The following is a 24,403-nucleotide window of genomic DNA, read 5'->3' on the forward strand; positions in this document are numbered from 1 at the left end:
AAAATTAAAAAAAAAAAAAAAAAAAAAAAAGATGAACAGTAGCCACTTCTTAGGCTGAATCATAGCTGTATTCTAAGAGGTTTGGAAAAGTCTCCTGCAAGAGGAGTGTTACTCTCTGTATTGCTGTATAAGGAGCTTCTGGAAGCAAGGCTGTCAAATTAAACACTCAGGTTTTGATGCCTAAATAAATACATGTATAAATATCTCATCCGGTGTTATGAGACTCTTTCCTGCCAGCCCTAATATTGACTATCTAAACCTGCAACGTCATATATGCCACTAGTGCCAGTGCCAGAGACATCAGTTCCACAGGCTACAAAATCTGTTTCCAAGAAAACCAAATAAATCTAGCCATTTTGATAAAGGAGTGGACTCACTTGAACTTGACTCTGCAGGACTTGGGGATGACATGTTGGTGTTCTGATGCAAACCAGATAATCTGGAGAAAAAGGGTTTCCAAATTATTTACTGCATCTTGCAAACAGGATAATATTCCACAGCAGGACAATCCTTCCCAGAAATTGCAGTCCCACAAAAACCATGGGATATCAGATATTTCCTGTACTGCAGAGTCAAGAAATTGAGCTCAGGTTGGGTTGACATCATGCAAACTCAATGTCATGGAAAGGACAAAGTGGAGAGGAACTTGTAAAGAATGAAAGAGTGAAGGTTTATTAATGCCAGACCATGAGGCTGGACTGAAAATAAATCTTGTCTGTCAGACTTTATATAACTTTTGTGGTTAAGTCACAATTCTGGCATGTAAAGTCAAATGGTGATGCTGTCTTCCTAAATAACTACAAACTGTCATCCTACTGAAAGGTGATATTGAAGAGAAAATTAGTGTTATATAGTCAATGTGTCTGCATCATAGGAAGAAGAAAAAAAAAGATTAATTGCTATCTTGACATAAAAGAGTAGATGAGGACTCTTTTGTTAGCGTTTTCTAGTGGAGCCTCTGGGATGTTTGGTTTTTTTCCCCCCCCCAGTGCTGTTCAATAACTCTACCATGTCACCTGGAAGAGAGAGAAAAATCATTATTCATATAACTTGCAAATTGGTCTGGACCTCTGATTAAATGGAATTATTTGAAAAGCACCTACTAAACCAGATGGGTTTGTAAACATCTGGGAAGAAAACTTTAAACCACACTTACAAGGCAGACGTTTGCAATAAGGAGAGCAGAGAGGGGTTTAAACACCGTGGTTCTGCAATTGTGTTCATCCAAGCCATAGAATTAAAGCAGAGAAAAATCAAATAGGTGATAAAGGATGCCATGACTCCCATATTCAGCATTAAGGAGTAAGGCTTACTAATTGATACAGTTTTTAATTTAGCCAAAAGAAAGAAAATTTAAAATGAATGTTAAAAGAGCATTGCAAGATGGAATCCTGAAAGCACGCTTTATGGCAAAAGCCTTAACGAGCTGTTTACTTATTTTGCCCAGAGAATGACTGGGATGTGAGCTAATTATGGTGTGCAAATTTCTACAGGGAGGTGATATTTATTGTGTTTCCTGTTCTGTTTTTTTTTTCCCTCAGGCAAAGGCAGAGTGCGAGCCAGTTGCAGGAAGCTGAAGTCAGACACCCTAGATGTTAAGTGGGTATTTTTAATGTTGAGGGTAATTAGCTCTTGGAATAAAACACGTAGGAGCCCAGTAGATCCTCCAAGGTTGTAGTTTTTAATTAGGGCTCAGAGGACTTGAAGAAAGCCTAATGTGAGTGTTGCTGTACTGCTCTCCCTCAATTTTCTCTATAATCAGTTGAGATATGAGACTTTTCTTCAGGGACAGCAGAACATGAATCAAGCCTTTTCCCTGTGTCTCTCTGTCACAGCAAAGATTTTCCAGAGAAATCAGCTTTATTCAGCAGCACCCTCTGGTATAATTCATTACAAAACTCATCTTTTATCCAGGGTGCTAGAAGAGCTCAGATCAGCAACAGCTCCTGAGAGGCTGCTTGGCCAGGCTGATGGGGGAGGTCAGACTGAGAGATTAGAGCACCCTCTCCTGCTCTAAAAATTAAAAGCAAAGCAATACAGCTGTGGCTTAACTGTCCCATGGGAAATACTGTGTCACTTACACACTTCAGTGAGCACTGAAGAGTGTTGGGAATTAATCTGATGGTATGCAAATAACACAGCATTGCAAAGAAATCTTTGCTTTCTAGTGTGGTTGTGGCAGTAATGATAAGCTGAAGATGTGAGGGAAAAAAACAGGGTTTGGAGATAGAGGCAGGGTTTTAAACTTCAATGTTTATTTCAGCCATGTGGATTACATAAATAGTTGGGGGGTTTTGCCTCAGCTACTTGATTTACCTTGTTTGTTTATTAGTGAAACCAAGAAGGCAGTGCCAGTATCTGAGCTTGTTTTGTAGAAGTAAGAGTGTTATCCCTGGTCTTGGATACCCTGAGCATGGGAGAAATGTGCTGGAGCCATTTGGGATAACCAGCTTTTCCTGTGGAGGATGGATTACTGACACAGTTATTACCTAATGGATGGAGGGCTGTTATATCTGCAAACAAAAGGAGAAGAAAATGAAGGCAGTGATAAAGTTCTCAACCCGCTTTACTATGGAAAGGTCTGAATTGTTAAGGGTACAGTAATTATGCTAATGATTAGACTGCCAAGATTATTCTTTTAATCTTTCATTGCTAGGATTTGAATGCTATAAACAAACATCCTCTACAAGTGAATCACTGGAGTTTTGCAGCTTCTCCTGGAGACTTTGAGTCTGCTGACCTGAAGTGGAATTAAACTGTGCAGCCCCATTGTTGTTACAGAAAGAAATGATATAGCACTGTGCATATAACATATGGATAGAGATATAGGTACATCAGTATGTGGATAAATCAAACTTATAAGTTCAAATTAAAAAAAGACTCCCAACTGAAAAAACTTTATTAAATGTTATTTTTTGAGTAAAACCTGGTGTCAAAACCTAATGCACTGGTAACATAAAAAGCAGTGTTCCGAGTTCAGGCTTGACTTTAGAGTGTGTCTTAGGCACTTTCCAAATATGAAGCTATTTTATAATCCCTGATAACTATCTTGAGCTGTAACAGCCTTCAATGAAGCACATGCCCAGGAACCTCCCTGGATCTGAACTGTGCAAGGAAATGAATGAATGGGAGCAAATTAACAGAGAGAGCTGCTCTCCCCACTGCATCTGAAAGACTCTGGCTTCCCTCAATCATTAGTCATGAGGAGCTGTTCCTGAACTCATGCCAGTGAGATGTGTATAATTTATATGATGTATTTGAAGTTAACACTGCTAAAAGGTCGAATTACAAATTATTCCCTCTAGACCACAAATGCTGGGCCTCTGACCGCAGATAAATTATTACAAGGGGCTTCCTAGCTAGGACAGCCATGGAGACATTTGTGGCTTTTCCAGGATGATAATTGTATTGCCAGGTCCAGAGGGAAAGTGCCTGGGAATGGTTTACTGAAGGGCTCAGCTCTAGGGAGGTATATGCAGGACACAGAGAAATAACCAAGAGTCATTAAATTATGGAATAGTTTGTATTGGAATTGTTTGTATTGAAAGGTCATCTAGTCCAACCCCCAAGAATACTTCTATGCAAGTGTAAAAAGCTCTGTGTATGTCAGGATGGGTACAAAAAACCAAACAAACAGGGAAAAGGGGAGCATGGCACATCTGCAGAATGATGAAGCCAAAACTCAAATATTCTGCGTACCCCAAACCTATGGCTCAATAAGCCAATAAGCTTATAATATATATATAAAATATAATATATATATATAATAGCTCAATAAGAGGAGCCATCTCTGCTGTGATGCAGAGAGATTTAAAGAGCTGTTCTGCAGGAGCCGATCCCAGGAGCTAAATCCCACTAATCCAAGGGCAGAGCTTTAAGATGCCATCCCTACAACTGGCGGGTTAGATTGGAGTACAATCTGTACTGAGACAGTTCAGTGTGAGGCAGACTTGGACCTCGGCAAGACCTTCAAGGAGCCAAGGGCTTGGGAGGCTATAGCCCAAGCTGTGAAACCCTCAGGAGAGGAATGGCCCTCACCAAAAGGGACACAGGAAGCTTTTGAGAAGGCACAGTGGATCCCAGAGCACCCACCCAGATGGAATGGCCTCTGCACACAAGAATTTGAAGGAGGTGGGCACCAAAGCAGGAGAAGCTGACCCTGCATTGCCTAGTCTCATGGTGGCACCCACATCCAAGGACAGCCACTGACACTGGAGAGAGGCTGCCCTGCTGTGGGTGGCTCCTTCTGGAGATCTTCCTCCATCAGGCAGAGGAGCTGTGAGTGAATTTACAGCACATGCTGCACTGCAGTGCTCTATGCTGCGTGTCCCGGTGCCTGAGCATCCAGGATAAAAATACTTTTCCAGTCATGAACAGGTAAGCTGGAGTAAGGGGTCTGCTATTTTTAGAGCACAAACTTGCTAGGATCAGCAAAGTTTTCTAAGCCATGGGGTGACACTGCAGATGGAGGGGAGCCTGCTATGGCTTTGCTATTTCTGTGCTTGGCTGTGAAGGGGGAGACTGTTATTGAAAAAAAAACCCAAATGACCCTATGGCTCCTAGTATTTAACCAAGAATATTTGAAGCAAAGAGTGTACACAGAGTTCTTCACCTGACAATTATTTAGCAGTTCTTTATCTAAATTCAAATCATAATCCTCCTTTTCCCTCGTTTTCTGATTATCTGTTTATCCACCTTTCAATTTGCCAGATTTAAGAGACTCTCAGTTGTCCTTGAAAAAATTTTCCCAAGTTTTAAAATTGTACGCACATACATACAAATCCCTAAGTATGTATGTGTGTGTGTATGTGTGTTTTTGTCTGTGTTTTGTCTTTGTATGGGCTGTGATTCATATTCACAACCCACTGAGGATTTTTGAGGAAGTTGATGGCCTAGTGCATTTCACCTTTTAATTTACTTATATGGGTGTTTGTCTGCAGGACTTTGAAACTATATTTCCTAGGAACCAGAAGCACAGTGCTTCTGTGCATAGGTTGTGTTCACTGCTGCAAACAAAGCAGACTCATTCTTCACTGCCAGGTTTCAGCATATATTGCAAAGCATATTAAAATGTTTATGTAAATGTGAATTTAAGGGTTATGACACGTCTGCCACTGGTTGGACCCTTTTCTGCATGGTGAAGTGGCTTTTGTGGTACATGTCCACATGTTTGTGTGTGGCTTTGGCTCTTCAAGGACTTGTGCCCTTAGAGCTGTTGTGAAGCTTGGGCTGATTCAGCTGTACCTACACACACAGAACAAATACCTATGGTGAAAGGCAAATGTAATCTCCTTTCCTTCCAGCACCTGGTAATGCTCTTCCTGGTTTCCTGAAGATCTTGGTGCAGATCTACCCACCTGGAAAACAATGTCATTTCTCCTGTGCTGTCCTAAGAGCTTCTTCTGGGTGCTGTCAAGGCACATCAGAGTGCATCACTTCAACACTGAAAATTCATTCAAGACATTTTTCCAGGCTCTCTGGCAGCTGCTCTTTGGAATAATCCTACTTTGTTCCCCAGCACATTGCTCTGTCTTTAAGATTGGACTGCTTGGACCCTGGAACTGTGACCCCTTCTTTTCCAAAGCCTTTCCCCATGTGGCTGCCAGGTTAGCTGTGGGACGAATAAGCAGAGACCCTTCACTAGATCTTGGCCACCGGCTGGATTATGTGATCCTACAAGAAGAATGTGAGACACCAAGAGCTCTACTTAGATTTGTTGACTTTGGAAAGCTTTCCTCAGCTTTTATAGGCCCTCTAAACCCTGGCTTCTGTGAGGTGGCTGCACATTTAGGGGAAAACTGGAATAAAGCTATCTTCTCATGGATGTGCATCAATTATAAGCTGGATTCCACCATCCACTACAATGCATTTGCAAGAACTCTGCCCTCTCCAACCCAAATTTTGCTTACAATAATGAAATATTTTAAGTGGGCTCATGTTGGCATCATTGCATCCAGTGAGGATATTTGGATGTACACAGCCAAGGAGTCAGCAACTGTGCTCAGGAACCATGGGCTACCTGTAGGCATTGTTACATCAGTGCATAAGGGAGAAAAAGGCATCGAAGACACCTGGAACAAGATTAAAGAAGTTAATAACATTAAAAGTAAGTGCTTTGAGTCTCATTCCTTTTTTTTAATTTTTTTTTTGTTGTTCCCCCAGGGGAGGACTGCATTGTTAGCCAACGGACATACTTTAGAGAATGAAAACCTAAAGTGATTTAAGTCAAGCAGAATCTTATCTCTGATCTCAAGGCTTCACATAAAAGAATGCTGGGTATTTTGTATGTGTTGAAGATAGATCAAAATAGTGTACTGCAACCAGAGAAATTGGGTCCAGCTTGTCTGAAAAAAATAATATTTCAGAAATTGTTCTCTGTGCTTGGCTTGTGTACAGAGGAGTTAATAGGAAGGTTTTATATTAATGGTAATTTGTACTGTGGAATATCAAAAATCTAAATCAATATCAAAAATCTGGCTTTGATGCTGTGTCCTGTATTTCAGATCTCCCCACCATGTTCCCATGGCATTTTGCAGGAAAAAGCACAGACTTTGGGACAGTTAAGCATGGACCAGATGTTTAAACACAATGCAGTGTCCATTGTAAAATCTGTATATTTGGTGGCAGGGTGAGCGTGTGGAGATTGGGCATTGCTTACCACTGTGAGGTATCTGCCAGCTCAGGGCACACAGAGAGAAAGCTCAGGTCTTGGTCAATGGCGACAATGACCACAACTGCCCATCATCTTGACCGGCACCCCACTTCTATAAAACTTCTCTCTATTCCTTCTCTACATCTGCAGAGATGGTAAAATTCACAACCTCCTTTATTAGGTGTTACAGACCTCTAGAGGTTGAACAAAATGGGTGTGACTCTAAGCTTCCTCAGCACATAACATCAGAATCTCACCTGATAGAGTAGTTCAGACAGCTCTTTTACTGGGGGGGAAGAGCTATTTTGTGTTGAAAACCACAAACAGAATACTAACTCTCTCTGCTCTCCTTGTGTTCCAGTTATACTCCTGTGCATGCATTCTGTTCTCATTGGAGGGCAGGAACAGGCCGCCTTACTCACAAAAGCTCTGGAAATGGGACTAGCAGATGGAAGATACATCTTTGTTCCATATGACACTTTGCTGTACAGTCTTCCCTACCGAAACAACTCATTCAGTGTCTTTGATAATGACAGCAAGCTCCGGGAAGCTTATGATGCTGTGCTGACCATCACACTGGAGTCTGGAGAAAGGACTTTCTATGATGCTTTCAAGGAAGCTAAAGAAAGCGGTGAAATAATCAGGGATTTGGAAGCCACACAGGTAAATAGTCTTTCTCTTGCGCTTTTCTGGGACCTGTCAATAGGAAACATAAGCCATAGTTACAGAAGTAGTACAGGAAAGAGTCAATCCAGCCTGCATACTTTCATTTTGAGAAAAAGAGAAGTTTGAATGTGGTCTACACTCATCTGGAAAGATCACTTTTCCCAGATGTCTGGCAATATAACTCACTTGGTTCAACTGTAGGACCGTGATGGGAATTCAAGAGAAAGGGGCTGTGTCTGAGGCTTTCAGGTTTGTTTTTCTATGTGCTAGCTGCAATGGACTTGAAGAGGTATCTCTTAAGGTGGGTGAAGTCCATGGAGTCTGTAGGGAATCAAAACAAGATGTCCATATGACGGAGAATTTGAGGAGATGAGACAGGCTAAAGAAATACTGGATGCTTCTAGAGGGAAATATTTAAGACCATTGCTGTTGCATTCTTCCTAGCACTATAGTCAAAGATATTCTTTGTCAGCACGATTATCTAGTCATTGTCGGCCTATTAAAAACCAAATCAGTTTTAAAGTTGAGGACATTTATAAGAACTGGAGAATCTTATACTGGTGAAGAGATACTGGATTCATCTGAGCTATTCTTCAAATCTCCCTACAACATTTCAAAAAATTACAAGTGCTTTTAAGGCACGATTTATCAGATCTGCACGGATCTGCTTTAGAAGGAGATGAATCATGTCTTGAAAGCATTAATTTCTTTTCCTTCACTTTAATGAGAGCCCAGATTAACTGTATTGAGTGACAGGTTCTTCATTGCAGATACCTACATCTGGTCAATTAATCCCCCAAATGTCAGGTTCTGTGGCTCCCAAGAGTACTCCTCATTTTTCTCACAGGTGTGTGGCTATAATCTCTCTTCACCTAGCAGCTGTGAATGACCACGTGATTGCAAAAGTCACCATTTGTATTAAAGGTTCCTAAATCAAGTCTGGCATGAAGGGAGCAGTGCAAAGAGAAAAGGCTCTATTACCCCACAGAACAAGTTTGCTGTGGCTCTGCTGTGGGATTTTTGCATCTTTGGGATAAGTAATATTCTGACAGAGGAGACCAATTCTTTGGGCATGACACATTTCCTGTCTTGGTATGGAGCCTCTGACTTTATCTTCTATTTGTAGAAGATGTTTTAGTGTCATGTTTTGAGGCAGGAAAAATTTGTGATAAATTTCAGCCAAACATCAGGCTCAGAATCTTGGCTTTTCCCATCATAATGCAATTTTGTGTGGTTTTAAAAATATTTTGAAATGGAATTTGGGAATCCACCATAAGAAAAGATGGATATTCAAGGTCATGCATATATTGGGTCTACCTTCAGCCTAAGGTTCTTTAAATCTATTACTCTGTGAGCCTTAATGTTCTGGTGTCTCAGTATTTAAGTTCACAACCTAGCCAGGGAGGAAATGTTGTTGCCACCAATCTCGAACTGAAGCTTAGGGGCAGTTTAACCTCAACTTCTCCTGTATTTTTTAGGTTTCTCCACTCTTTGGAACAATCTATGATGCCATTTACTTCATGGCAATGGCTATGGACAGTGCACGGAGGAAAGGAGTCAGAACCTCAGGAGCAAACATAGCTGAGCACACAAAAAACTTCAGCTTCCCTGGATTTAGTCACCGGGTAGAGACAGACAGCTGTGGGAAGGGGCTGAACAATTATGTGATACTGGACACAGATGGTCATGGGAACCAGCTTCTCCCAACCCACCTGCTGGACATGTCTTCAGGCTCTGTGTTGTCCCTAGGCCAGTCCATCCACTTCCCCAATGAAGTTCCACCCAAACCAGACTCCAGCTGTTGGTTTGATCCAGATGTTCTCTGCACTGAAGGTAAGAAAGAAAAAAAAGAACCAAAAATAGGATGAAATGGCATCGAGTCCATGGTTCTCATTTCTTTCATCTTTTCTCTCACTGCAAGTGGTTACCCCTTTGAATTAAAACTCCCCAACCAGAAGAGTCTAAATTCAAGAATCTAGTGTAAAAACACCCAGTCATCAGGCTGTTTGTAACAGGAATCCTGTGCAGAGGTGACACCACTGATCCACAATATTCTCTTATTGTTTGTTAGGACACAGAATTACAGAATAATTATGGTTGGAAAAGACAGTGGGATCATCTAGGATCATTGAGCCCTTAATCTACCACTGCCAGGCCCACCACTGAATATCACACCTACACAATCATTTCAGCAATTCCAGTGCCATTAATCCCACCACTCTCCTGGGACAATAAGTGCTTGAAAGGGTCTAATACTCAACACCTGCCAATATTAATAGTTACCATTATATATCAAAGGTTCCACCCAGCACTGTGTCTCTGTCCTTCTGGAGGACAGAGCACTAAGAGGATTTGCCTTGAAGACAGCCTAAGAGAGCTGCACAAGAGCAGATACTCTCAGCATCCTGCCTGTTAACCCCTGCTTCTTTATCCAGGTAGCAATGAGGAGTGAAGAACCATCAGATCTCACCTCATCAAGAAAAAATGATAATCATTACTCAAAATAATTTGAGTTATTATAGATAACAGAGGTATTAATCAAAGACCTGGAGGCAGAGATATCTGTGCTGCTTCCTAGGTTTGTCAGACTGGGCATTGGGTTTAACTATTGTTTTTAATTTGAGGCAACTGTGGTGCAGTTTTAAAGTTCACAGGAAAGTCAAAATCTCAGGGTAGGGTACTTAACCTCCTCTTGACATATTCACTTATAGTACTAAACACACCTATTGCTCCAGGATATGACTTAAAGAGATTAAATGAACCATATCTATGGAATATTTCATTCAGTAGCTGAGAAAACCGTTCTTGGCTTAGCCATAACTGAGCTGACACATTAATCAGTGTCACTCTATGAAAACTAGAGAACTAGAGATGTAGTGATTTTATAGCAACTGACAAGCAATAGAAGAGATAAGTATAATACTATCATATATCTAATTTTGCACTGCCCCTAGGAACAATGTAGCAATTTAGCATCCCATTGCAGTCTATGGAAAAGTCCCACTGATTTTTAGAGAGAACAGATTTTATGTTCATACCTTAACAAAAGCATAAAGCTCTAGGCATCTGTCAATTAGACAGTAATTTATTATGATTGCCAGAATTTCAGAGACTGAACTTTATGGCTAGAATTAAATGCAAGCCTCACTCCAGCTTTTGTTTGAAGTTAGGCTTGGAGGGGTGTTGGGTGTGAAGTTGTGAGGCTGCTGTGCTTCCTGGCTCCAGGTTCAGCAGGATCAGGGCTGAGCTGGTGTTCCCAGGACACAGACACACACACACACACTGCAGACATGGCCAGTCATTGGCAGAGTAACACAAGCAGGAAAGTTATGTCTTTACAGGCACCATTACCCACAGCCAGAACTGCTGGGACATGGACATCAGAAAGAGGCCTGGTGCTGCCTCTATGCACCTCATAATTAGGCCCCAAGCTTGTTACCAGATCTCACAGCCTCAGCTCCTGTAGACTCGCAAATGCATCCTCTGGTAGATGGTCCAAACCTAAATTCCCCCATAGCCATCCCTCAAACCCTTCTGTGCAGGAGTTGACTCCAGACTTGTGGTCTCTCATGGGTTGCAGGCTCCAGGACTTACCTTCCCTATTAGTTAGGATGATGTTAAGTCTGTAAATACCATCCACAGTCAGAGAGCACAGTTACCCAGGAAAAAAATGTTGATGGGGTTAAGAATGTGAAAATGACTGCACCAATCAAGTGCAGTGTTTGCCTGGAAAAAAATGCACAACATGGTTACATGTGACCAGAATTCCCATCCTCTCACATACTTGAGCATTCCTGTCCCATTCTATCTCCCCCTTCACGTGTGTTTGCCCTTTTCCCTAAAGATCCTGTAAGAAGTTCCATGTACTCCCACAGTTCCCTTAAAGCATTCCCTAATGACTTTAACTCAATCTCATACATTCCCTCAAGCATGCTGTAAGTTTGCTCTTTCCCAAAAGCTCATAATTAGCTTACTTTCACTTCTGGTTAGTGGTGAAGTATGGTATGGGTTGGGAGGGACCTTTCAAGGCCATCTATTCCACTCTCACACAAGATCAGCTTGCTTGAAGTCCCATGGAGCCTGATTTTGAGCACTGCCAGGGATGGGGCAGCCACAGCTCCCATGGGCAATCTCTTCCTGTGTATGTGTGAGGACAGTCAGGGCCTGGGGCCCTAGACTGAAGCAGTGACATTTCAGCTAAAATGCTCTATCTTTTCCTGAAACAAATACCAATTTTCAAAAATGCCTTCAGCTTTCACTGGAAAGCTCTAGATCACAGTGCTTGCAGATAGGCGCCAGTGTGACATAGAGTTGTAAACCTTTGGTCAACCCAAATTTCTCCATGTTTGCTTGTGTTTATAGATGTCTGGATACAAACAGAATAGAACAGAAAAATTAGGAAACCAAAGAGACAGACATAGCAAACAGTTCCCACTGGAATTTAGCTTATGCAGTCATTTCAGCTTCCCTTAGCTCTCCAGTAAACACACTCATCAGCAAAGTATCTGTCTCCAGTACTTTATGCTGATGGATGTGTTGAGGAGAACATCAACCTTCTGCTACTCCTCCTTTTCTTCTCTTTTCAACATTAGAAATCTGCAGCAGAGAATGAAAAAGCCCAGATGGGCCAGTGACTCACCCTGGCTGCTGGTGTAGTACCACATGATAAAGATTTTTTCAGCATTTCAGTTCCTGAAGATAAAAGGGACAAGTGTTAAAAAGTTATGAACTTTGCAGAAGCTTCCTCTAAAACTTAATACTTCCCTGTGAGTCTATTTATTTACTTGAATATAAATTATTTTTCCATTGATACAGGGCTCTAAGTCTGGTTTAGGAAAAAAAAGTGAATGGAAATAAATAATTAGCATAGCTGAAGTCTTATGTACACCAACTTAGTAAGTATTTGTGTATTCATAAATGAACATTGCATTAAAATTTTCTTCCGGAATTCTCCTGGCTGAATATTTGACTTTGTAATCCAATGGCCTGATATTGATGTTTTTGATATTATTGCCTAAATCAAAATGATTTTCTAATTCAGTGATTCTTTTCCCATCTTTGCACAGGGATTGAGCCTGCAGTCATTTTGCTGGGAGTAATGCTGTTATTTGTCCTGGTGTTGTGTGCTGTGGGCCTGGCTTCTCTTATCAGGTGAGAATTGCAGCACACATTTGAGTTGGTGTCACTTTTAGCTTCTGTGTGAGGCTTGTGCTTTAGCCAGCAGTTTAGACTATGCACACACAGAAGGTCTGATTTTGCTCTTGGCTCTCCAGCCATGTATCTCCTCACATTTGTGGTGTGTTGGCCCAGGCAGCATGACAGGCATCCACCAAAGCCTTTCTGTCTCTCCCTTCCTCAGCTGAGCAGAGGAGAGAAAATACAATAAAAGTCTCATGGGTCAAGAGGAGTCAGGAAGTGGTCATTCACCAATTGCCACAATGGCCAAAATGGACTTGATGTGGGGAAACTAAATTTATTGCCAATCAAATCAGAGTAAGATAATCAGAAATAAAATCTTAAAAACACCTTCTTCCCATCTCTCCCTTCTTCCCAGGCTTAACTTACTCCTAGATTCTCTACTTCCTCCCCACCAGTGGCAATGGGGCCAGGGAATGGAGACTGCAGTCAGTTCATCCCAGATTGCCTCTGCTGCTCCTTCCTCCTGAGGGGAAAGACTCCTCACACCCTTCCCCTGCTCCAGAAGTGTGTTGCTGGATGTTTCTGAAGCATTGGGAAGGTGGTTATCACTTTGGAAGTGCAAAGATTGACATATAGACCAAAGACGGGAATCTGTTATGAGAACATGAGGGTTAAAACCAAGTATTTTTCTTACTCCAGATCATTCTTGCCTGGATTTCTGTTCTTAATATAATCATGTTTCCTATGAAACATGTGAGGTTGACCCTCTGTATTTTCTCCATGTACTAAAGAGAAAGAAAATACCTCTGGAGATAATTTGGAGCAAATATTTAGGATACATCTTTATTACCAATTTGATTAATTCCCTATTTTGAACTAGGGTTCAGCTCCCTGGTCATTCCCATTGTATTTGTCTGGGCATGAGATATTTGGAGTAAAAGCAGTAGTCTTCTGGATAAGGAATAATTTCCCAGAATTGCATGTCACATCTGTGTCCCAGCTCTAAATCCAAGGTAGAAATGTGCCAGATGGATTGGTTGGTCCGGGAGCTATGGATTGCTCTTGGCAAGGTCACTGTAGCCCTGAAGTAGTCAATGAACTACTGATGTGCACATGACCGAATTTAGAGTGAAAATAGACTGAAATTAGAAGGCATATTTACTGAGCAGCAATAAGTTCAGCAGAGTAGAGCTCCTAGATTGTTTCAGGAACAACCAGCTTTGCCTCTCAAATAATTCCCAGACATGTTTTGTCTCCACTCCTGAGTCATCCCTCCAAACCCAGATATAAGGCCACCCAGCAAGCAGCACCCCAAACGGCTCCCCCACTTTCAGCACACAGCTGCTTCTGATAGAAATGCAGACACTGATGAGGTTGCCTCCATCCACCCACACTTTGAAACCCTGCTCTGTTCCCTGGCTACCATCCTCTACAATTAAGTTAATAAAAGACAATCTTTCTGCCTACTCTATTTGTAAGCTCTTCCATAAGCACCAGGCTGTGCTTGGGAAGGCTTGGTCATGAGAAAAGATGTATGGCCATCTGCAAGGGAAGAAAAAGTCCAGCATGACTCAGACAATGATTTATATTAGGAAGGGGCATGTCTGGAACTAAATTTAAACCACAGCATGGTCTGACTTGAAATATGGAAGCTCTGGTCTTAGCTCTGTCAGGGATCTGCTGCATGACCTTAAATGAGTCACTCCACTCTCTCTGCTTAACTTTTGGCAGAGGGATGCTTTCCTCCCTGCTTAGGAAGAGGATGTGATTTATCAAGTAAGGTTTTTCAGATGGACTTGTGAAAGGTACATAAACAATGATATTTTTCATGAAGATGAGTTGGGTGGCTAGGGACAGTGTGTTTAGAGAAAGATTATAAAATGTCATCCCAAGTAAAGCCTGTGGTTATGTGGCCAAGGCTTCCTCTCAGCTTCAAGAAGATGTTTGTGCTCTTCTAAAAGTTCCAGAATGACACATGGAGAGGAAAAGTGAATTGTGGTGATTTGGGGTTGTTTTATGTGGTGGTGTCCTTCTAGAGTAGTGTTAGTAAAAGTCATCCTATTGTCTGCCTCATCACGGAAACACTTAGGAGAGTGCAGACCAGTCATCTGCTGTAGTGTTAACAAAGCTCCTTAAGCAAAAGAGGTGACACTGAGGGCAATGGGGGAACTTTCCCTTCCTTTTTCTGCTCCTGGTTGAGGAGTTTTTGACTGTCTAATAGATACTGCTGCTTTGTGCTCAATATTAAACTCTGATGTCCATTGAAACAATGGGATCGAAGTGAGGTGTGATGTGACATGTACCGTACTGCTCATCCCCTGTAGCTTTTCCCTCTGTATAAACCTGTGACCACTACAAGGGCACATCTTGCTCTGTGCTTCATAACGCACCATGCTGCAATATAGACACTCAGACAGCTTGTTTAGACAGTAACTTGTGTCCAGGCAGCTCTTATAAATTAACCATAGTTGAGCTTTAGTCCCTAAGAAAGGCTGAAGTGCCTAAATGTGGTTTGCTCATGACCAGACCAGCTGGACTAATAGAATTTGTTTTTGTCTCCTAATGGAGAAAGATTTGGGATATGACAAATAAAAGCAAGCAAAACAAAAGATGCCTTACATATGAATCCAATTAATGTTTGTAAACAGATTAAATCCAGTTGGCTATTTGTGATAAGACCCTTTGAGATGATAGAATTTGTTGCTATCCGTGTTGAAATGGGTAATTCATTAGTTAGGATTTGAGTCCAAGCCAATGCATTGTGATTTGTCCAGTGCTTTTACCAATGCCTACCCCCACTCCCACACCATTTTAGCCCTTAAAAATCATCCAGTTCCAACCACTCTGCCATGGGCAAGGACACCTTCAGCTACATCAGGCTGCTCAGAGCCCCATTCAACCTGGCTTTGAACACTTCCACGGGTGGGGCTGCCACAGCTTCTCTGGGTAACCTGTACCAGTGCCTCAGCACCTTCACAGAAAATAATTCTTCCTAATATCGAATTTAAACCTGTACTCTTTCAGCTGGAAGCCATTCTCCCTGACACTCTATGCCCATCAAAAGTCCCTCTCCAGCTCTCTTGTCACCCCTCTCCTTAGGCACTGTAAGGTGCTCTAAGGAATCCCCAAAGCCTTCTCTTCTCCCGGCTGAACAGCCCCAGCTCTCTCAGCCTGTCTCCATAGCAGAGGTACTCCAGCCCCTGATCATCTTCATGGCCTTCTCTGGACCTGCTCCAACAGGTCCATGACCTTCCTAAGTCAGGGTTGTAAATCATTCAGCTCCCCAGAGCTGGATGCAGCACTGCAGGCAGGGTCTAGTACTGCAGGGGAGCCAGATGTGGGGGATGTAGAGGAGGTGTAAACTGGCTACCTACCTGTAGTGGGTTGACCCTAGTTGAATGCCTGGCACCCACTCAGTCACTCTATCACTCCCTTTCCCACTGGGACAGGGGATAGAATAAGATGGAGATTGACCAGCAGGGTGAGGTAAGGCAGTTTTATTACAGCAAAAAACGAAATAAGTGGAGATCTGCATGTGCAAGAGCTAAAGAGGACAAAGATCAGCCTCTACTTCCCATCAGCAGTGATGGACACTTCTTGTGAAGCAAGGCTTTAGCAGGCATAGCTGTTCCTCCAGAAGGCAAACACTGAAAACTCAGGGATGCCACAACTTCCTCCTCTCTCCCTTAGCATATATCTCTGAGCTGAAGTCATACAGTATGGAATATCCTTTTGGCTAATTTGGGTCAGCTGGCCTGGTTGTGATCCTTCCCAGGATCTTTCCCACTCCCATCCCCTTTGGTGAGGGGCCATAATGCCAGAAGGACACTGCTGCTTGGCAGAAGCCAAAACACTGGTCTGTTATCAACACCCCTTCAGCTACCAATGCAAAGCACAGTGCTGTAAGGGCTGTGAACTTTACTGTGGTCAGACCCAATACAGTACCTAAAATTGATAACCATGACTCTGCAACTCTTGCAGGCAGAGTATCTTGAACAACCAGCTTTTCAGGGGTCCAAACAAGATAATACTGACCTTGGATGATCTCATCTTCATCAAACCAGAGCTACACAGAAAGGTGAGTCCTTCTACTCGTGAAAGGAATCTGATGGAATACTCTAGAACAGATTTGCCGTGTGGTATTTTCATACTCATGAAGCTCTGGAAGGGTCATTTTACTTCTTCATGTCATTTTCCCCTGCATATTGGAAAATTTCCCATATCCTGAGTGCTTTTGAGTCTCAGATTAGATGTCAGAGCTTTTATGATGATGCAAAATCATAGCCTTGATTGTGTTTCTTCTAGGTGCCACGGCTTATTCCTTATTCTTGAGGTTGGATGGTACACCATAGGGCATGTCCAAAAAGATAAACCATCTTACTCTCTAAAATAAACTGTCTTCATTCAAATGCATTGGAACCATTCCTGGTCCATTCTGTCTCATACCCAGAGCTAGTGATCTGCTGGGGGATGATCCCATGATTTCCTTACCCAGAGATCTGTACTGCAAGGCAGAGCTGGAGTGGAGGTTTACACCCCAAAGGTGGTAGCTGCCTAGCACCTGCTTTCCTTGCCTTCCAGAGGCTGACCTTGGACAGTCTGACTGATGCAAACAGCATAGCATTCAAGAGCAGAAGCCTGAAATCCGTAACCCGCTCCGCTTCCTTGAAAAGCACAGTTGCCACCCATGAAACCTCCAATGTGGCATTGTATGAGGTAGGTAGGGACCTCATGCAGCCTTCTCTCACTGCTTCTGTTCACTGGGCTGCTCCGGGGGGAAAAGTATCTGGCTGCAGTACTGTAGGTCCCAGGATGAAAATAGTTTGAACAAACCCTAAGGATGAAAATAAGTTGCTCCCAAGCATGGACTTAGCAGTGTTTAAGGTGACCCTGTCCCAACCCTCAACCTGATGCTTGGAGTCATGTGGGATGGGAATATTCAACATACATATGCAACATTGTCAGTCTGGTCCTGCCAGAGAAGTCATCATCTAAGGTGGTGGAACCACGATGAACCTTTCTTACAAGACAATGTTTATTTGGTGACATCTCTAATAAGGAACTTTCTTACAAGACAGGATTTAAATACACAAATAGAAGCTCAAATTCCCATTATGGCAATAGCACTGTATGGAGCTTAAGCAGACGCCATGGCCAAGAAAACTCATCCCATCCATCAGCTTTTTCCTGAAAATGCAGTTTTTTGAAAAATGGCATGGTAACTTTTCCTGAAGAAGAGCAAAATAAATTTGATCAATAATTAATGCCAGACAAAAGCTCTGGCCAGAGTTATTTTCCTTTTTAATCAATTTGTTGTTGTTTGTCAGATACTAAGACACTTCCAGGCATGAAGTTGTGATCCAGGTGAAAGCCCTGCCTCACTCCTTTTTTTGATGGTTTGCTGTGGATATTCTTATTTGGGTTCAGTATATAAATAGTCTGTTGCCAAGAACATTAAAATTCCCCAGCCACTTTCAAAATCAAGGATCTGAAATTTAGATCTGGGTCCCAATGTTAACTGTTGCTCAGAGATTTGCTCTGTCAGTCACCCACCTGTATTGGGATTAGGGGGCTGGAGCTTGTCTCTTGAGAGGAAAGGTTGAGGGAGTTGGGCCTGTTCAGCCTCAAGAAGAGACACCTGAGAGAGCACCTTACTGAGGTGTATAAATATCTGAAGAGAGGGTGTCATGAGGACAGAGCCAGGCTCTTCTCAGTGGACAAGAGGCAAAAGGCAGGAACTGATGCACAGGAAGTTCCTCCTGAACATGAGGAAAAACCTTGCTGTGCAGGTGACCAAGCATTGAAACAGATTGTCCAGGGACAATGTGGAGTCTCCCTCACTAGAGATATTCAAGAACTGCTTGGACACAATCCTGTGCAGTGTGCTCTAGGATAACCTTTCTTAAGCAGGAAGGTAGGACTAGGTGGTCCATCACTGGTTTCTTCCAACCTTAACCATTCTCTGATTCTGTGATTGTGGACAGGGAGACCAGGTGTGGCTGAAAAAATTTGAGATGGGACCAGTTCACAATCTGCAGAAAAGCTCCACCAGCATCTTAAGGAAGGTAGGAATAGGGAATGATGACATGTGGAGGGAAGGCTTCTCAGGGGATGTTTTAGGCTTCAGGGTGTTTTTGCTGTCCTTTGTCTCATGTTTATCCATTAAATCATGCACTGTGGTTGTCAATGAGTCTTGTCTGGTGGAATGCGGTAGAGTGGACCCCACAAGACTGCATCTGACAAATTTACCATAGATCCACATGTCAGTCAGCAGCTTGTAAAACCCCACCCTGGATCTGCCACTTCCAAACTGTTGAAGTGTTAAATGTACAACCAATGCTACAAGTGACCTTGCCTGCAAAGGCAGAGTGGTTTGGGGAACTCATCCCTGCAGTGTGAGGAACTGGTAGATATTTTCATGTATTATATGTTGACAGTGTGACACAGACAGGGTTGTGTATTTCTCTGGGGTTTGCTTTGTGTTTCCACCTAAGTTGCCTCTCAGATGCTTAATTTTGGTCTTCAATTTTATTGTTTCAAATGTCAAGAAAACAATCTTGATTTCCAAATTCAAGGTCATTAGCTGTTGACAGCTACTGCTAACATAGCAGTGGCATTTTTATGCATGTAAAAGCAACAAATTTACCAGGGCGTGTCTCCCAAAACACCATTGATGGATGACTTTGGACTCTATGTATGGTATTGCTTTCCAGTAGAGAGCAAGATCCACATGCTGAGCTCAATCTACCCCAGCAAAGCCATTCTGGCCCAGTGAAAGATTCAATCCAGTTTGTCTAAACAAAACACAAACTTCTGTTTAGTTTGCTTTTGCTACCTTGCTTTCTTTGCCTTAATGAATAGACAAAGGAAAACAAAGCTTGAAAAGAGCTTGAAAAATAAGCATCAGAGAGGTTGTTTATGTCCCCATTCTTCTGTGTAAGGCAGTTTGGGAGTACAAGTGTGAAAAGGGCAGCCAGTGGTATCAAGGAGCTGCTGAGCAGATATCTGGCTGACCTGGTCTTACTGTCTTGTTTCAGATGAAGGACCTGCGTCATGAAAATGTGAATCTGTTCCTGGGCTTTTTCTCTGACTGTGGCATCTTTGCCATAGTGACAGAGTACTGCTCACGAGGCAGCCTGGAGGACTTGCTGAGAAACGAGGATATGAAACTGGACTGGATGTTCAAATCCTCTCTTGTGATGGATCTAATTAAAGTAAATCCATTTCTCCTGCTGAGGCATGATCTGTATGGGACTTTTATGATGACTAAGTTATTTCAAACAGAATGTTGGGTTTTTAATAATAACACAGGGAAAACAAATCTGGATGTAATTGTATCAGTCTTTAAAGAAGACTTCCCACGCTTATTTTGTTGCCATCTGAGAGATGCACCATTTGGGCCAGTAGAACTACAGCCACACAGCAGGACAAGAGGCTAAAGCTATGTATCAGGCTGCAACTGATCACCCAGAACAACAGAATTTTGTGACAAATTCATTCTTTGCAAAGGCGTTTTCTTGTTGTAAATCAGAAATGCATCCACCATAGAGCCAAACAGTATCCATCCCCTGGTTCACACTTCCAATCATGTCCCATGGTTTCATGTCTTAATGGTGAATTACTAAACTGGGACAGGTGGATTCCAGAGAGTAGGAAGCCAGAACCATTCTTGCAGTTTGTGATCTGCCTTCTGAACCTCCTTGAGGGAGATGGGTAGGGGCACCCAGCTCTTCATGGCTTCCTTTGACCTAACTATTCAGTAACACTTGTGTCTACTTTCTTATCCTCGCCTAAAAGCAGAACTTCTCAGTGCAGTGAGATGTAGGGCTACAGAGGGAGGCATCTGAGTCTTCCTAAAGTTGTCAGGCCTTTCCAATATTACTTTAGGATCCAGACAAACCTATTTCCTGTTTCTAATCAATTTCTAAACTTCTCCCATAGTTTATTGTTTTGATCATTACTGCGTTTGGCATAGAGTCAATGCTGCACTTGATGCCATCTGAGGTGAAAAATTGGCTTGGTGTCTCTGTGTGCTGAAGGATAAGATAATTCTTAAGGATCAACCTGGATGTTTTTCTGTGTTTCATAGGGAATCAGATATTTGCATCACCGAGATTTTGCCCATGGGCGTCTTAAGTCTCGTAACTGTGTTGTGGATGGCCGGTTTGTGCTGAAGATCACTGACTATGGTTATAACGAGATCTTAGAGGCACAGAAATGCCCCTATATTCAGCCATCCCCAGAAGGTAGGTGTCATGAGGAAATTTTTTTTTTTTTTTAATATTTTTCCATTGATTTAAGAGATGTTTGTCCTAGTACAATTTCAGGCCAGTGGCCACACAAGGATTTTCATGCTAAATCTCACTACACATAGTTTCCTCCATACCATGCATTGTTATAAGAAAGGGTAAGCAGACGTTTTTTTTGGACTTCTTGAAAAGGAAGCAAATAGCAGAGTGACATGGTAAAGAAAATATGTTTTACTGTAAGCAGTGACAGAACTTCAGCATGTTGCAGTTGGAGAAGGCCTGAATTGTCCCTGAAATCTTATCAGTACTGGATTTCTGTGACCAGTAGAATGGCTTCACATCCTTAGACACAACACTATATTTGGAGTTTTATGTTAACCCAAATGCAAAGACACATTTTTTTTTAAAATAAGTCATTGAAAACACAAAATCATGTAGGTCTCTGAAATAGGTCCTCTACATACCAATCACCAAAGGCTGCCACAAGAGATTCCCATCTCTTATGAACAGCATCACATGGGACAAGGTGTGCAGACTTTGACAGGATTTCTTTCACTTGCCCATTGCTTTGGGGTTCCTCTGATATCCCAATTTATTCTTGAAACCTGGTTTCAAGTAGTATGTAGTGGTTTGATGCCTCTGTCATGGGAATTTGATGCCTACACCTTTCCAGTGTCTCACACAGGGCAGCTGTCAGACAGAAGACTTCCTTCTCCTCCGTCACAGAAAATAAATACATTTGCAGGGGCAGAAATGTTCCATATCCCCATTACTCAGAATGCAGTTACCAGGGTAACAATATCTCAGTTTGATGAGGCTGGATATGTTTTACAACTGTGTCTTTTGTCACTTGAACTATTGGATTATAAGAACTGTGCATCAGATTGTCACAAACTGCTTTTACAGAAACTATTTTCATCTAAAAACAACTACAGAAAATATGTTGCTAATTGTTGCTTTGTAAAAGAGCAACAACTGTAAAAAGAAATTCAAGATTAGGTGCCAACATTTTGTCTCAGGAACATTTTTAATCAAAAAAAAGATGTCAAAACTTCTGGAAGTGGTGAGATGACTTCTTATGTTGAAGTTCATGGCTGTTGTTATATGATACAAATATAACTATTAACAAATAAATATTGTTGACATGGCAACTTAAAAAAATAACATGGAGTAAAACTTAGAAATTATTTTTTTTTGTCATCACAGAAGTTTAGTATTTCTAACGCACCACAAGAAGTAAAAGATTTGATTCAATAAATAATGTAGTATTTTCCAACCTTTCATCAAATGACTGAAATAAGTTATCCATTTAAGCACTTACTTTTCAATAGTCTGAGTCAAAGTGTAAGAAATGAGATACTCTGATATTTTTTTAGAATTGCTCTGGACAGCTCCTGAGTTACTGAGGGACCCAGACATGTGCAGAAAAGGCACAATCAAAGGGGACATTTATAGCTTTGCAATCATCTTACAAGAAGTGGTTGCTCGGGGTCCACCCTACTGCACATCAGAACTCTCAGCTGAAGGTAGGCAACTACTACAATATATTTTTAAGGCTTTGTGCAGAGCACTCATAAAAGGTATGGCGCAGTCCCCTTATTAATAAGACAATAATGTATTAGTATTATGACCTTTCTCAGTGGTAGAAGTCTGTTTTTAACAAAGCATTCATAATAAACATCAAAATGTGTGGTTCTCATCACAATCTTGGTACATGTCTCCTCACTGCTTTCACTGGGATCAGGGTTCTCAGTGCTCCCCAGGTTGCCTCAGGCCTCTGCAGCACCTCCAGTTCCCTGTCCAAACTCGTACTTTTCATCAGAGTATGGGGTCAAATCTGATAGCAGAATTTCCCATAGCTTAGAAAGAAACTTCTTTGCTACCCACTCATCATCCCTTTTTTGTGCATTGTGAGGGCAGAAGTTTTTGAGCTGGACTCCTTGCCAGCATCCTATTTTGTCCATCTACCCATCTATTTTTTCTTAATCCTTTCAAAGGGAAAAGTCAAAATCCTTTCAAAAGGAAAGAGGAAAAGTCTTTTTTAAAAGAGACTCTCTCTTCAACAGAGGTCAAAGTGATGCATCATTTTGCTCATGTATATCAGAAACAGCAAACAGGTGAACTCCTTAGGAGCTGCTTATGGTGAAACCACGTTGTGCATCTGAGGGAAGAACAAATTCACTGAAGTCAGGGTCAGGTCACAAGCACTTGAGCAGGGAGGGAGTGACAACAATCTAAATTAGCTGATTTCAGTGACAGCCTATTCTCAATACATTTTAAGCTGGACAACCATCAAGTGGGCTATGACATTTCAATGTCTGCCAGTTCAGCTGGAAAAATGACCTTTCTGAGCCTGAAGCTGCTGTCTCAAAGGAAAGACAATGATTATGATGTATCCCACTGTGTACATCAGAGCTGGACCTATGATGTAGACTATGACGCAATTAGCAGGTTTCCCCAACCTTGTTCCCCTGCAGAACCTCCAGCAAATGTTGAACACAGTTCAGTCCTGTTTTCTAACCTGATAGAGTGATGAATTTCTACTCATTGTGTCTCAATACTAAGGAGCTCTCCACTTGCTGTGCGAACTTTAAAACAATCTGGGGAAGGAATTTCCCCTCGGCTGCCCCTGGAAATATTGGGGCCAGATGTTTTGATCAGTTCATTTGGCAGAGTGTAGGGGTATGAGCCAAAGATCTTTAAAGTAAGCTGTCAATGCTGAAAAGCTTTGGGTACTCACAGCAACAGCAGGACTCCTGCCAGAGAAAGAGGTTTTCACTCCATTTGACTGCTCTGCACTGAGCAAAATAAGATTTAAAATACAATAACTCTGGTGGGTGTTAAAAGACTGACTTCTCAGGGTTTGAAAACCCAAGCCCAGTTCCTTACAAGCCTCATTTCTAGAAAGGGAGCTCTAGACAAGGAGTCATTTCCCAGACATTATTTTGAATTCAAACTTTCCCCCTTAACACATTTTCCACTGTCACCACTCCCACCAACCTCCTACGTCCTGGCTCCCAGTTAACGATGAAGCATCAGAGGCTGGTATCCTTCCTGTCTGGGCTCAGCCTTAAACCTCTGCTGTCTTAGAAGACTGCAGGGCCTAGTGGAGGTCGTCAGAGGCAATTCAATAAAATACAAGCCTGAAGGCTCACACATCATCTGTCACACATCCTTCCTCCATCCAGCCACTTTATTACTCATAACCTGGTCCTCCAGGGACAAGAAGGCAGATGAATCTTCTTTAAACACTTCAAGAGACTCCTGATAGAGAAAAGCAGGAACCTCCAGCTTCATTTGTCACAGACACTGGGTGATGAGGGCTAAGAGTGACAGCTGAAGAAGCAAGCCAGGGACATACGAAAAGGTCCATGTCCTTTGCCCCTAGCAAGGCCCTCCATCTTACAGTGTGCTTCTCATTCTTCTCTTTGCCACAGAAATTATAAAGAAAGTGAAGAAGCCCCCTCCCCTGTGCCGCCCAAACATAGCTCCTGAGGTAGCCCCCCTCACATGCATCCAGGTAATGAAGCAATGCTGGGCTGAAGCCCCTGAACGACGTCCAGCCTTTGAGGAGGTATTTCATAAGGTCAGTGAATAAAGAAGCTGCTGTAACCCCTTTGTTTGCTCTTGGCAGGGAAGTGGTTTTTTGTTTGGTTTTGGGTTTATTTTTTGCTTAAGCTCAGTTATTTAAGAATTA

General features: G+C 42.2%; 1 protein-coding gene across 1 annotated transcript in view; it reads left to right on the forward strand.

Moving 5' to 3' along the window:
- Window positions 1-24,403, forward strand: part of GUCY2F (guanylate cyclase 2F, retinal) — a 62,305-nt gene that overhangs the window by 16,731 nt on the left and 21,171 nt on the right. The window contains exons 2-12 of the mRNA XM_058837038.1: window positions 5,519-6,106; window positions 7,014-7,315; window positions 8,797-9,151; window positions 12,385-12,469; window positions 16,439-16,535; window positions 17,039-17,173; window positions 18,442-18,522; window positions 19,495-19,671; window positions 20,547-20,703; window positions 22,083-22,232; window positions 24,144-24,292. Of these exons, the coding sequence (XP_058693021.1) occupies window positions 5,519-6,106; window positions 7,014-7,315; window positions 8,797-9,151; window positions 12,385-12,469; window positions 16,439-16,535; window positions 17,039-17,173; window positions 18,442-18,522; window positions 19,495-19,671; window positions 20,547-20,703; window positions 22,083-22,232; window positions 24,144-24,292 (2,276 nt within the window). The remainder of the gene's footprint in view (window positions 1-5,518; window positions 6,107-7,013; window positions 7,316-8,796; window positions 9,152-12,384; window positions 12,470-16,438; window positions 16,536-17,038; window positions 17,174-18,441; window positions 18,523-19,494; window positions 19,672-20,546; window positions 20,704-22,082; window positions 22,233-24,143; window positions 24,293-24,403) is intronic.

Source organism: Poecile atricapillus, chromosome 1, assembly GCF_030490865.1.
Source record: "Poecile atricapillus isolate bPoeAtr1 chromosome 1, bPoeAtr1.hap1, whole genome shotgun sequence".
NCBI classification, from domain to species: Eukaryota; Metazoa; Chordata; class Aves; order Passeriformes; family Paridae; genus Poecile; species Poecile atricapillus.